Raw genomic sequence first — 14647 nt, forward strand, 5'->3', positions numbered from 1 at the left:
ACGCGGTAGCTAGGGAGTCATTATCAACGTCGACATGAATGTTAAAATCGCCTACAATAATAACTTTATCTGATTTTTTATCAGTAGTTGCATAGTGTCTTTCATGACTCTGGAGGGAGCTTTCAAAAGTTTGAGTGCATTAGTAAAGCTAAGAAGTGTGTGCAAAACATCCACGCCCCATAACGGCCTTTTGTTTTTCAGGAGGTGAAGTTCGATGTGACTGCACAGAAGACCGTATGGCAATGGAGGGAGGTCATTATTCACTGACCAAGAAGCTGAAGACAGGCAGCATGTTGGTCTACCACTGTCCTGAGGGCTACTACCCATACCCCCAACTAACCCGCCTGTGCCAGGCTAATGGCTCCTGGAATCCAGCACCCAAAAGATTTAGACCTCAGAGATGCAAGCGTGAGTGATGTGATGATGATGTCTCCCACTTTGACTCTGGCTGCCTGCTCCACATGATAACTCAGATCCTTTTGTTTTGCAGTTGTTGAATGCCCAGACCCCACAGTGCTGGAGAACGGCAACGTCTCTCCTCCTCAGGAGAAGTACTTTGTGGACAATGAGACCACGTATGAGTGCTACTCTGGATACACGCTGCGAGGTTCAGCCAAACGTGTGTGCTTAACAAATGGAAAATGGAGCGGCTCCACTCCCATCTGCAGCCGTGACTGTAAGTCCTGAGAAGCCATCCACTCAGGTTTGGGGTGTGTTCTCACTGGTGGCTGTTTTGTGACTTGTCTTTTGTCTTTTTTGTCACCACAGCAGGGGACGTGTGTGCTGATCCTGGTATCCCAGCTGGTGCCTCAAGAACAGGGAACATATTTGGAATTGACGACACAGTGAAATACAGCTGCAACGGCGGCCTGTTTTTGGTGGGGTCGAGTGAAAGAGTGTGTCAGGAGAACGGCCAGTGGACTGGCAATGAGCCAGCGTGCTACTGTAAGACTGATACCTATGAATACTGTTTGTACTGAGTCTCATGGAAACTGTGCTTAAAGGAGCTCCATTTGATATTCAGAGCATATCTATGATTCAGAGGTTGCCTGCACACAGCTCTCAACAGGTTACAGGCTGTATTCATGCACCATTCATACATATACCTACAAAAAATTATGCACCAAAACAGGTATATAACCTACATACGTATGAGGGCTGCCATCACATGACCAATGCACTGACAGGAGTAATATAGAGAGTGAAAATCCATATGAGTAGGCAGGTCAAACACAGAGCTCCTGTAGAAGACTGGTGTTTGTATCCTGTGTAAAAGACAGCTGTGTCTGTGGTCAACAGGCCAGGTGACGTAACCTGCCTGCTTACATGCAACAGATCAGGTGTCGAAAAAATGTTCGAACCTGATTTTACCAACACGGGAAACACAAAAAGAACAGTCTTAGCCCATACTGTTGAAACAAAAGTTTGTACTAGGTCAGTGTTTCTTCTTTTTCTCAATGCAGAACGACCGCTTGCCTGCTTGTTGTTGCTTGCTACCTGTAACACTGTCGGCCTGGCCTGGCTCTGATCAAGCACAACCCAGGCTGTAGTCATCTAACTAGCTGTGTGTGCTTGTGTTTCGTATATAAAATTAACCTCTCAACAAGTTCTGGTTTTGTACCGCTTGTCTTGCCCTTTCAAAAATGTAGCCTCCTGGTCACTGGTGGGAAGCCAGTGAGGGATCATGTCCTACTGACTACTGGTTGATCAGGCAGGTGGGATCTCTACATGCAGCAGGAGTCACTATTCCAGTGATCCCTCACCAACTTCCCACCAGTAGACTCTGAAGTGAACCCCAGTCTCTGCAGTGATTCCTTTTATTTAGTGTCAGTTCATTTTCATTTTTACAAATGTTTATGAGTTTATGAGACTTTTTCTTCTTGCAGACAAACACACCTATGACACTCCACTGGAGGTTTCAGAGGCGTTTGGTAGTGCGATCAAAAACAGCCTCACCACTTTAGAGCCCATCGGTAAGTTCCTGCATCTAATCTGACTAGTCCATACCCATTGAGTACAGCATACCATACCATGATTTAGTCATACCAAAAATTAGAAAAAAACCCCCAAAACATTGGGCCACAGGGGGAGCCTCAGCGATCGGTCGCATTTTAGCCATTTTTAAGCATTTTTCTGTTGTTATAGCGCCACCCAGTTGCCAATTAGAGTTAAATTTCTCCAGTCACCTTGAGGTGTCCTGTTCTACATATCTACCAAGTTTAGTAAAAATCGCTATGGCGGTTAAGCCTAGATAAGAAATTAGCTCTCTAGCACCCCCATTTTGTTTGCTGGGGTCAATAACGGAGGGGTCCCCTCAGATTATGTGTGGTCATATGCCTACAAAGTTGCGTGGTGATCGGTGAAACCCTTGAGATGTTATACACCTTTATGTGATGAGCCACGCCCTCCACAATATTCATTGCCTTATAGAAGCTCAGTTTTAGTAAGTTTTCCAACTTTTGCCATGAGGGAACTTTAGATATTGGTCCCTAGATTATGTTCACTGAGTTTCATGCAGATCGGTCAAACTTCCTAGAAAGAGATCGATTTTAAGTGTTTTTCAAAAAATTCAAAATGGCGGAAAATCTATATAACCAGAAGTTATGGGTTCTAGATGCAAATTTGTTCCTCATGAGGAGAGGCATCTCTGTGCAAAGTTTCATGTCTCTACGACATACGGGGCATGAGATTTGCCCATTCAAAGTTTGCAATTTCAATCGGTTGCTATAGCGCCCCCCTTTGGCCAATTGATGTAATATTGCTTCATTCGCATCCTCCCATGACCCTCTACCACTGTGCCAAATTTCACATGGATTGACCAAGTCAGTGAGGAGAAAAACGTAGAACAGAGACACCCACAGACAGAGTTTTCGTCATTATATAGTGAGATTATGAGCAATGTTTGATAGCAATGCTGTGTGATTATTATTTATGCTAGTACAGCACATTTTAGTAGGGAGATTGATTTCATTTTATTAATAATAGTAATTTTATCATTTATCCTACTTTATAGTTAAGTATATCATATTTAGTTTAGTATATATCAATCTAACACTGTCTTTTCTTCCATTAGACTTCTTTCTCCAAAAAAAACCCCCAACAATTGTACATGAATATGGCATATAATGTGAACGGCACTTTAACAGCATATGTTGTGGATTGTTCAGATGACACACAGGAGGGAAGAAAAATCCGGATTTCAAAAAATGGGACACTTAACATCTACATCGCCGTGGATATCTCTGAGAGCATTGAAGAGAAATACATCAAGGATGCAAGAGACGCTGTGATCAAACTTGTTACAAAGGTAAGACACCAGCAGCTTTCCTCGTGTTTGAAACGAGAGACAAGCAAGTATTACCCCAAATTATAAATCAGTTTATGTTCAAGTTTTACGGTGCTCTTTTAATGGGGAGGGCGATCGCCACAGAACAGCCTCTCTTACAATGTGCTGAATTTGCAAACGGTCAGCAACATTGTGCAGCGACTGGAGATGTGAGATTGTTTTTGCTGATTGTGGGCTCAGTTTAAAGGATGCTCACAGGGTGAAAGTACAGACCAATGATGGATGTTGGCAATAAATTTGCTGAGTTGTTAAAACATGTTAGAGATATAGCAATTAGTGTGACTGCTCTGGACATTTCATCGATCACTTGATCTGATTAGGAGTGATATTATATATGTTTGCATTGGGCATGGCAGAGCGAGCCACTGTTTTAATTATGGGTCCAAAATGTCATGAAGATATTGAGACTTTAAAGTATTACTTAAAAGTATTTACCTCCAAATAATCTGCCTGTGAACCAGATCCGATAAACAACCACTCACTTAACTTGCCTTGACCCGATCATCTTGATTAAAAGAAAATACTTTAAAAATGTATTTTGAAATTAGATATTGGGGTAAGTGTTGTTAAATTTTTAAAACAGCAGACTTTATCTTTGAAATACAAACTTCTTGTAGTTTTATTTTAAAGTAACTATAATTTTGAAAGGAGTCAGGATGCTACAACATTTCATAAAAGCTCTCTGAGTTTAAAAACTCCTTATCCGGGGCTGGCTCGAAGGGGCCAAGCAAAGCACCCCAGACATCCCTCTTCCCAGCAACACTTTCCAGCTCCTCCCAGGCCAGACGAGATCTGCAATCCCTCCAGCGTGTTCTGGGTCTGCCCTGGGGCCTCCTACCAGTTGGATGTGCCCAGAACACCTCTAACAGGAGGCGCCCAGGAGGCATCCTGATCAGATGCCCGAAAAACCTCAAATGACCCCTTTCGGCACGAAGGAGCAGCAGCCCTACTCTGAGCTCCCTCTGAATGTCCGAGCTCCTTACCCTATCGGCTTTCGGCTGCTCATATCCATGATCTCATTCTTTCAGTCACAACCCAGAACTCATGACCATAGGTGAGGGTTGGGACATAGATGGACCAGTAAATCAAAAGCTTTGCCTTCTGGCTCAGGTCCCTCTTCACCACGATGGTCTGGCACATCTCATGCTCCATTCTAGCCTCAATCATGAACAAGACCCCGAGATACTTAAACTCCCTTGCTTGAGGCAGTAACTCTCTCCCAATTATTTCATAGTTTCAGGCTTATATTAAATATTCCATCTGCAGTTTTCATATGATTAGGGGAGACACAATTAATTTAATAAGATTCTATCTATAAACTACAAGTCTCCATCTACATCAGGGGAAGGATAGGTATCCATACAGGTATCCATCCATCTGTTGGTCTATCATCGATATTCAGTGGTTGGTCCGATAGATGTAGACAGCATAGGAAACCCAGATCCACATGTCAATATATGAGTATTGACTGTATTGTAATATTGTGTGTCAATATGATCAAAAAACAAGTATGGCAAAGAAATTTTCTTATGTCGACTGAAAACACTCTTTGTTACTGAACTCAGCTGAAACACGTCCAATCTTTGTGGAATTTCGCGGGCCACTCTTTGGTGGTAGCACGAAAGGATCGACTCTGTATAACCACATCATTTTATAATTTGCCCTGTATTAAGTTGTGCCCCGCGCTCCCCTGTTTCATGATGTCTTATTTATTTATTGACTTTATGGCTCCTTTGGTCTCCATACATCTAAAATAGACAGTTTTATTTTTACACTTTTTTTTTTTGCAAATTAATCCATTCCTTTTTTTTTTTACTGCATTAGCTTTTTGAGTGTGATTGTCATAATACTAATTGCGAGCAGTGGATTTTACTATTTCAGGTCATAAGCTGAATCGTATTTTTGGTGTCAGCAAACATATGAGGCCTTTTACGCTGTCTGACACACTTTCAGAAGCACATTTGGCTCACTGTACATATAACATGCGCAAACATAATCCCACCCCATTTGGCTGCCAGCACAACGGCCCATTAGAAGTAAATTGCTTTATGAATTACACATCATAATCATGATTGATGCTTCTTGGCGCGAGTCCCTTGGCTTGTTGTCAATGCATACTACGGGATTCTCTTTCTGCTGATAAATGAATCAATTACTCAACAAAATAACAACCATAAGCAGTTTGATACACACGGAGGTGTTGCATCGACAAAATGTTTCACAGCAGTTTGACAAGTTTGCACGTGTTTACAAAGTTGTGTCAAAAGTTCATACAACACTAAAGATCATCCACCTTATCTGAGTGATTTGCTTTATGTCTCCACAGATCTCATCCTTTTCCGTGACTCCAAACTATGAAATCATATTTTTCTCCTCTGAATATGATGAAGTTGTCAACATTCTCGATTTTTTGGATGGCCAAGTCACACTAAGTGAAGTCAAGAATAAGTTGGAGAGTTTTGAAGAAGGCGGTAAGTCACATAATCTGAGATATTGTTGGAAACACTTTTTTATTCGCGGCTTGAGCTTCGTTTTACTGGGTGTGTGTGTTTGTGTTTTGACTCAAAGACAAGAAGACCGGAACAGACCTGAACATGGCCTTTACTACATTCTTGGAGCGAATGGCTCTTATAAAGCAAAGAGTTAAAACGGAGGCCTTCAAAGAACATCATCACGTCCTCATCTTTTTCACAGATGGTAATTTCAGCCACTTGGTGTATTTAATTACTTCAGGGTTGAAGCTGCCAGCATCTTTCACTGAAGGAAAATTATGGATTTAAATAATAATGCTTCAACTGTTTAAAGGAATAATTCAACATTTTGTAAAGCACATTTATTTTTGTTTTTTGCTAAGAGTAAGCAAGAAAGTAAAGAACTGTATTTCCCAATATGTCAGATTATTCCTTCAATTCACCATTTAACTGTGTTCTTACTGCTGTTGCTTCCCTTAAATTATAATTTAAGTGCAGTCAGATCAGCACTGATTCAAAATTATAGTATGTAATCAATGCATGTTGTATAAAGTATTCATTCATTCATCATTTTACACTGTTTTTTTGTGTGCTTAGGTGCTTATAATATGGGCGGATCACCTGCACCTACTGTGGCAAAAATAAAGAACATGGTATACATGAATCAAAGTGGTGAAGATGAGGCTCAGTCAAGAGAAGAATACCTGGGTAGGTTTAGTTTTTAATTTGTTGTGAAGATTTCTGTTGCTATCGTTCAGCCTTGTTGGTGTTGATTCTTCCTTACACACATGTGCTACATCATCAGTAACATTTCAGTGTTATGCACTAATGCCTAGCAGGCAGCTTTGACAGAATGTTTTAATGCAACTAATGCTATGTTTCATTCTGTTGCAGACATTTATATTTTTGCCATTGGAGCTGATATCTTTGATGAGGACCTGCAGCCCCTCACAGCGGGGACTGGCGGAGAGCATTACTTCAGAATGAAGGACATTGCAAACTTACAAGAGACCTTTGATGACATCATTGGTAAGTGATCTCTGAAAACTGAGGCGGAAGGCTGAATGAACCTGGCAACACATTTGTAATATTATGTGTATGATGTATTTGTAGTTCAACTAAGTGCATTTGTGTGTTAGTCTACCATAGCACTCATCTCCACCCTCTAATTCGACACAAAGGAGATATGTGATCATAACTGGAGAACGCGGTCCTCTTGTTTCAGAAAGTACTTAAGAGCAGGGAGAACTATCACTCTTGATCTGTGCCCTTACATGATATGTAGTTTAAGCCCTTAATTGTACCAGCTGCAGGTTTACGTTTGTGGTTAAGAATAAGTATCTTACTACTGGATGCATTGCCATGAATTCTGTCTCACACATTCATGTTCACATCATCCCTTAAAGGTCCAGTGTGCAGGATTTAAGGGCATCTATTGGCAGAAATGGAATAGGCCTATGAATCATGTTGTATTAGTTTATAAACACCCGATATAAGGAATCTTTGTGTTTTCGTTGCTTTAGAATGAGCTGAATGAGTTAATATCTACAAACCAAGCGGGTCCTCTTCCACAGAATCCGCCATGTTGTTTCTACAGTAGCGCAAAACTGGCAGACACTCTAGATAGGGCCATTCCAGCCCATTCCCACTCTGAACCCGTCAAATACCGCCACTTTGGGCCAGTCCCAATACCCCCCCTTAGCCCTACACCTTGGCCCTACCCCTACATTTGCGCGTTCCCGCGAGGGGTAGGGGTGTCCCAATTCCTTTTTGCGTGTAGGGGTAGGGGGCATAACGAGGGGTAGTGGGTATGAAACTAGCCCTTCGGAACGAGGGATTTCAGATGCTGACTTGCCAGCGATGGGTAGACGTCGCCATGGCTACCACCGAGCAAGAGAAGGGGAAATAAGTTCATACATAGCTAACGTTACCGTCGTCAGGTTGCTTGTTAGCTAGCTAGCTAGCTAGCTCGCACTATCTGGCGTCTGTCATCTGTCCTGTTCTGCAAAATTGTCGGATATTTCACATTACGATAACACACCAGCTAGTATAACTATGCTGCCTCGTAATGTTAGCTGGCTAGCAGAAGTCCCCTGTCGTCTATCGTTCATCAAACGAAGCATGATGAATAATGCAAACGCGATCGGTAGGATGAACTCAACTGGAGACTCCATTGTAGATGCCGGTTGGAAATGAAGATGGCTCGCAGCTTCCTGTTTAAAATAGTTACATATGCGTGATCGTAACCGACACAGTGACATAGTGAGTTCCTTGGGAAAGATTTCAACCCCTGCCCCTCGTTGCTTCATTTCACTAAGGGGTAGTGGACAAGGGGGGTATTGGGATTGGGCCTTTGTCAGTGTACTGGGTGTTAGATACCAATGCACGAAGGCGCCTTTCGTTGCGTTATAATAAGCATTGGGTGGCAGTAGTTGTTAACACAGTGGCCACCAACCAAAGTTATCAAATGCTGGAGTTATGAGCGACCATGTTTTGGTTTTTTTTGTTTTTTTTTAATGTATTTATTAGTTTTCGTTTGCAAATTACAGCATATGAAACAGTGCAGCAAAGCAAACTTGTTCTCCCTGTTCACCCTCCCATCTATGAGCGACCATGTAAGATACCGACACACAAAGGCACCTCTGGCAGCGTTACAAATTGCACCAGCTGGTGGCAATTTGTAACGCTACCACTAACAATGTAATAGAAGGAGCTTGAAGGAGCTTGAAAGACCCATCCACCTCCCCTCCTGTCTGGGGACTTTCACGTGGGAGACCACTGTTTGCTCCCCCCCCGATGTTTTTACCAAACCAAACCATGTGCTTTTGTTGCACAAGGAAAAAAACATAAATATGAGGGGTTTTACTAAAGGTTTTCATGTGAAGACATACGTGTATTTTGAAAAGATAAAATGCATGTAAGCATAAACTGACATGGCGTCCCAGAACGTCAACAACATATGCAGGAGGACATGTAGCGCATCGTATGTAGACATGACAGTCTACAGACAAAGTGGCAATGTTTTACGAATTAGGATGAGAACATGTTGGTCATTCACGTTTTAATGTTTTTGCATCGGCCACCGTAGTTTGCCTATGCGCTTGGAACATGAGAGAAGTTTCAGTTTTTCAGCCTCACCACTAGATGCTAATTCCTACACACTGGACCTTTTAGAGCGCTGAAACTGACATGTCCATCAGCCTCAGTTGTACTTTATGTTTAGTGCTAATAAGAAAATGTAAGCATGCTAGCATGTCCAGCTAAACATTATAGATTATACCTGCTGAATATCAGAAAGTTGGCATTGTCATTGTGAGCATGTTGCAGCTCTAATGTCAGCATTTAGCCTCCGACAGCTGCTCCACATGGTTGTCGACTCGTACTCTTGTTTTTTAAGAATTCCATAATTTTCTTTTCCCATAAGATGTTGAATTTTTTTCCTGTTGAATTTTGCAGGTACAAGAAAACTTTCACAGCTTGAGAATATACATTAAAAATGTCCTGCACTTACAATTTATGATGACAAGCCGGTCTTATTCCTGTAAAGGTTAAATGCATTTGTCGTACTTTGCTTTGGATAAAACCATTTGCTTATTGAAAGTAATTTTATATAATGTATTCAGTTCGATACACTAAAGCCCAAATTACTCCCCGTGTGTGTGTTAAAAAAAGAAAACAAAACACTGGAGAAATTATTGTAATGTTCATATACCACAATGTTTTTATATGAATGAACATGAGCAACATTGATTTTTACATTTTTTTTTAAATGCAGATGAAGAAGAAGTTAAGGGTCTGTGTGGTCTTCACAAGGACTATGACTCAATAAAAGACAAGAAAGATGAAAGCACAAGGAAAAGGTATCCATGGTGGGCGTTCATTACTGTCCAGGTAAATGTTTCAGGATTTTGTTTAATCTGTGAAATATGTTTGCAAGGCTGACTAAGCAAATCCAACAGTCCTCTTAGATAATTATTCAGGCATGATGATGGCCGGAAATCTTCACTGCTTGTGCTCGACAACAAGAATCAGAAAAATCAGAGAAATATACTTTTCAACGGAAGAAAACAACTGTTATTCAGAAATATTCGGCTTATATACACAGAAGAGTCAGTGCTTCAGATTAATAATGTACTGCCATGTTGTCCATGTTTTTAGAATGAAGGACTGCCAAAGAACTGTCTCGGCTCTCTGGTGACCCCCAAGTTTATCCTGACTGCTGCTCACTGCTTCACATTTGGAGATTTACCTGAGAACGTCAGAGTTGAGATTGATGATGGACAGGGCAGAGGTAATGATACATGTTTCTTTACTCATGCCTCTTCACTTCTCTGAACATGGCATAATGATGCATCAGAAGTTCACAAATATTAGTGTTACAGTGTCGGGTTTTTAAAAGTTTTGAGGTGAAAATCATCTTAGTTTGACAAATGTATCTGCTATCCACTACTGCAGCTGACAGCAACAAAAATACTTGTGTCTTCTTTACAGTGAAAAAAGTGAAAACCTTCAAGCTGCATCCAAAGTACAATATTAAAGCTAAAATTAATGAGGGCGTGAAGGAGTTCTATGACTACGATGTGGCTCTCATCCAACTGGTGGACGATGTTCAGATCTCCAATGCTGTTAGGTGAGAACTTGTGTCGTACTTGGATTTGATGTTACATTCTCTGTCCCGTCAGTGGGTTCATTGATAAAATGGTTACACACACGGACAAACCTGTAATCAGGTGAATTACAAATTCTGTCCTTGAGAAAAAACTAAATTAGCATTTTCATAAATGAATATCTTGTGTTAAAATGTATTTACTTGGAACAACATCCTCTCCATGTTTTTGGTGTCTTGTTCAGGCCTATTTGCATCCCATGCACCCAGGAGACCAGTGATGCTCTAAAACTGGTTGGTGAATCCACCTGCAAACAACAAGGTGAGGTCACTGTACGTGCTGTGACACAGCTTGGTCTTCATATGAATGAATCACTGTTGAAGGTTTGCTGAGCCCCACACCCCGTGGTTACTGTTGCTACGCCAGTCAAGCTTTCCTTCATGGCGTTGCACATGTTTACAATGAAAACAGTGGCAGATTTGTCACTCATACTTATCTGTGATTTTTGAATGTTAGTTTCCTTGATTTGAGACAAAGGCAGATATTTGTTAGCAGATTTTACCAGCTGTAGCTACGCTAATATTAGCTTCCATGAGCTGCTTGAAAATGCAGTTTCTCGATGAATATTTGTTTACAGCTGGATTTAAAACAAAAATCCTGTTAAAAAAAATGCACTTGGTGGTAACATACTTGATACTGTCCTAAAAGACTGAGGCTAAAGCTGCATGACCCAGAGAAAAGAAATACAAAGTGTCTATTTTAGGACCCCAGGAAGTGTGCCAGGCTTTGAAGCCAATTTTCGTGGTGGCCAAACAGTGGTACTGCAATTTCCAGGGTCCGTCATGTGATGCCCTGTGGCCCAAAAAGACCTTTTTCATTGACTTACATGGTGAAAGTGACATCTGTAAGACACTGTTTGAGCGTCACAACCCTGACGAGGTGACTTGTTTCAATATCAGGATTTGATCCACTCTGTTCAATAAAATTTAGAAAGTCTAGAGGAGCCGTGAGATTAAATCATTTTATCCCCATTCAAGTTTGTGGAGCACTACAATGGAAAATAGTCGTTTGGCCAGCAGAAGTAAGATTCATGGCTGCACTGTGCCGCTCTAAGTAATTCTATAAGTATAGGATTTCCACATTGAAGACCGGTATTTGAATGGTAAATGGGCTGCACTTGTATAGCGCTTTTCTAGTCTTCCGACCACTCATGGCGCTTTTATCATGCATTTTTTAATATTTCCCGGTCAAATAAAATATGTCTAACTACTACTTCCATCAATCCAATGTCTTGGCTCCTGTTAAAATAAGATATCTCTCAAGCCTCAGGTACAATTTCCTGTGTGTTTGTGTTCTCTAAATACAGAACAGATGCTGTTAAAGACTCATCTTGAAAGACTCAACTTCCTGACCAAGAAAGGAACCACTATATCTGAAAAAGATGTCTATGCTAAGCTTGGCGATAATGTAAGTTTTGAATTACTAGGCTGTGTTGTGCCTTATGTGTGTGTGTGCTTTTGAAATGTATTCACTGAAAACAAGTCTCTCTGAGCTATTGTTCTTCCTTCAACTCTCCAATGCAGAGAGACATGTGTATCCAACACGCATTAGAGGCAGACGGCATCACAACAGTTAATCCAAAGGATGCAGTGACTGATAACTTCCTGTGCACTGGTGGTCGGACTCCTTTCAGAGATCATATATCATGTAAAGGTATGTTCCCTCTATTACAAGTTCTTTCCCTATGTGAGAGGAGCTGCTAGATATCCCATAAACATCTCTGAGTGGAGCTACAGGGTCATTTCACCTACACACAGTAACTTCAGTCACATTAGGGAGGCAGCAATGTCTTTGGCTAATTAAGGGTAAGTAAGGAAAATTGTAAAACACCCCACTATGTCAAAAATGCTTTTTTTAACCTCAAAAGTTCTTAATATTTGAGCCTCAGTTATCAAGAAAGATAAAAAAAAAGGTTCTTGCCTTAGTAACTGAGGTCCATTGTTTTGGGTGTAACCATGTGTGTGTGTGTGTGTGTGTGTTGGGACAGGTGACTCTGGAGGTGCTGTGTTCAAGAACTACGAGCATCGCACAATACAGGTAAATAGCCAGTCTTTTCTATGTATATCCAGCCTGTTTTCATTCCCATCTCATCAAATACAGCTGCTTTGTCAATGAATTCGGCATCTGACCTCGTCACATATTGACGTTTGGTCATGGACTTTCCACGTCCGCATACAATGTGCAAGGTACCCTGGGGGGGGGTTGGTTGTTGAGGTTCTGGGACACCGTCTTAACTTCTCTTCTCTCAAGACACACTTCTGTTCTCACAAGAAATTTAACGTCTACATACTGTTTCTTTCAAAATAAACGCACTACATCAGTACAACAACGCGAATTGAAGTTTTTTTCCTTCAACAACAAACACGTGGTTACGTTTAGGCAACAAAATGAAGTGGTTAGGTTTAGGGAGAAAGAACAGGGTTTGGCTTTAGAATCTTACAGGATGATGTACTACTTTCTCGGGTGAAGGTCAGTGTTTGTTGGACCTATCCACCGGCCCGTTCGCCACCTTAACTTTCGTTCTTGTCCCGCCACGTTTCCCCCTGATGCCACCGGCTGCTGTTAAACTATAATGGCAACCAGCCGTGTATCATGCTAACATTAAAGGATGCCTTTTTTCATTGGTTTCTGATGCTGCAAGTCACTGCCCAAGCACTGGATTTTTGATTTCGATCGTGCTTCAGACACAGACGCAAAAAGGAACCTTTTGCGAAAGTATGATTCACTGCCAGATGGCTTCAGTTTGAAACACCGCTGGTAACAACGTAATATAAGGAACTGGAAAGTCCTTATGGCACAGGTGGGAGGGTAGTTAGATGGGTCCAACAAACCCATGACTTTCACCCAGGAGGCCGCTGTTTGCTTCACGTGTGACTGTTGAGCCAAACCATGAAGTTTTTTTCTTAATCGAACCACAAGCTTTTGTTGCACAAGGAAATAAACGTAAATAAAAACGCTGAAAGTTTATTTTGAAAAAGACTGCACACATCAAATGAGCAGAAACTGTACATTTCCTGTAAAAAGGAAGTGTGGGGTGTGCAGTAACTCACCTGGTAGAGCGGGTGCCCAATGTAGAAAGGCTTTGTCTCTGCTGCAACAGTGATTTGATTCCTATCCACGGCCCCATTACTGCATGTCATCCTCTCTCTCTCTATTTCACACTAAAGGTGTCCTATCAAATAACAGCAAAAAGCCAAAAAATAATCTTTAAAGAAAGTGTATTTTGAAACGACATAATGCATGTAACAAGCATAAGTTGACATGGCGTCCTGGAACGTCAGCAACACACATAGACATGACAGTCCATTGAACAAGAGGCGATATGTGACTAGTTGGAATGAGAATGTGTTGGTATGTAACAAATAAACATCACCCAGTGGGAATCTATCAAAAGAATGATAAAGTCATAATTAAAATAAATGAGGTAATTTCTTTATGTTATTTCTTGTTGACTGTGTAAAGTAACCCACGCTGTCTTTCACAGGTTGCACTGGTCAGCTGGGGAACCAAGGATTTGTGCAAGTCGGGTGGTGGTCTCGTCGAGTCAGATGAGACTTCCAGAGATTTCCATATTAATCTTTTCAGAGTCACCCCGTTCCTCAAATCAGTCCTTGGAAATGACACCCAGGATGACTACGCACCACTTGAGTTTTTGAGCAGCTAAATCCATTTACATACATAATTTTTGTTTCGCCGTGTCAGTTATATGATCTGTGTATACTGTTTTTCTGATTGACGCTGATTTATTTTCAGACTGTTCATGAAAAATATACATTTTTCAGATAAGGGTTTCTCATCAAAGGCACACATACATACACATGCTCACAGAATAAAAAGGCATCACCCATTCACAAAATGCACAATTACAGTCACGCAAATTGTTCTCAGTTATGCTGCTCTGTACTTTATCATCATTAAATCAGTATCTTCAGTAGCCAACCAGGATGTAAAGCAGTTAATAAATCTGTACAAACCTGTGTCTTAATGTGTTTGAAGAGAAGCTGCTCTAATGGTTGATAGGTGACCCTGGTTCAGGATTAGTGGCATGATCACATTGTGATGACATAAATGAGAGACTCTGCCGTAATGTTCATATTGTGTTAACTGTCCATTTAATTTTACTGCCCTGAAAACAATTAACAGAACTGCTTTATGGCAATATT

At 41.1% G+C, this 14647-nt stretch overlaps 1 protein-coding gene across 1 annotated transcript in view; it reads left to right on the forward strand.

The window, feature by feature from the left end:
- LOC126384004 (complement factor B-like) overlaps positions 1 to 14575 on the forward strand; it is a 19642-nt gene extending 5067 nt beyond the window's left edge. Inside the window, exons 3-19 of the mRNA XM_050034807.1 lie at positions 202 to 408; positions 491 to 676; positions 769 to 945; positions 1887 to 1973; positions 3168 to 3307; positions 5673 to 5817; positions 5915 to 6043; positions 6415 to 6525; positions 6712 to 6846; positions 9593 to 9708; positions 9976 to 10108; positions 10309 to 10447; positions 10669 to 10745; positions 11791 to 11891; positions 12008 to 12137; positions 12472 to 12521; positions 13969 to 14575. Coding sequence (XP_049890764.1) covers positions 202 to 408; positions 491 to 676; positions 769 to 945; positions 1887 to 1973; positions 3168 to 3307; positions 5673 to 5817; positions 5915 to 6043; positions 6415 to 6525; positions 6712 to 6846; positions 9593 to 9708; positions 9976 to 10108; positions 10309 to 10447; positions 10669 to 10745; positions 11791 to 11891; positions 12008 to 12137; positions 12472 to 12521; positions 13969 to 14148 — 2243 coding nt within the window. The 3' untranslated portion in view covers positions 14149 to 14575. The remainder of the gene's footprint in view (positions 1 to 201; positions 409 to 490; positions 677 to 768; positions 946 to 1886; positions 1974 to 3167; positions 3308 to 5672; positions 5818 to 5914; positions 6044 to 6414; positions 6526 to 6711; positions 6847 to 9592; positions 9709 to 9975; positions 10109 to 10308; positions 10448 to 10668; positions 10746 to 11790; positions 11892 to 12007; positions 12138 to 12471; positions 12522 to 13968) is intronic.
- Positions 14576 to 14647: the final 72 nt, after the last annotated feature.

Source organism: Epinephelus moara, chromosome 3 (assembly GCF_006386435.1).
Source record: "Epinephelus moara isolate mb chromosome 3, YSFRI_EMoa_1.0, whole genome shotgun sequence".
NCBI lineage: Eukaryota > Metazoa > Chordata > Actinopteri > Perciformes > Serranidae > Epinephelus > Epinephelus moara.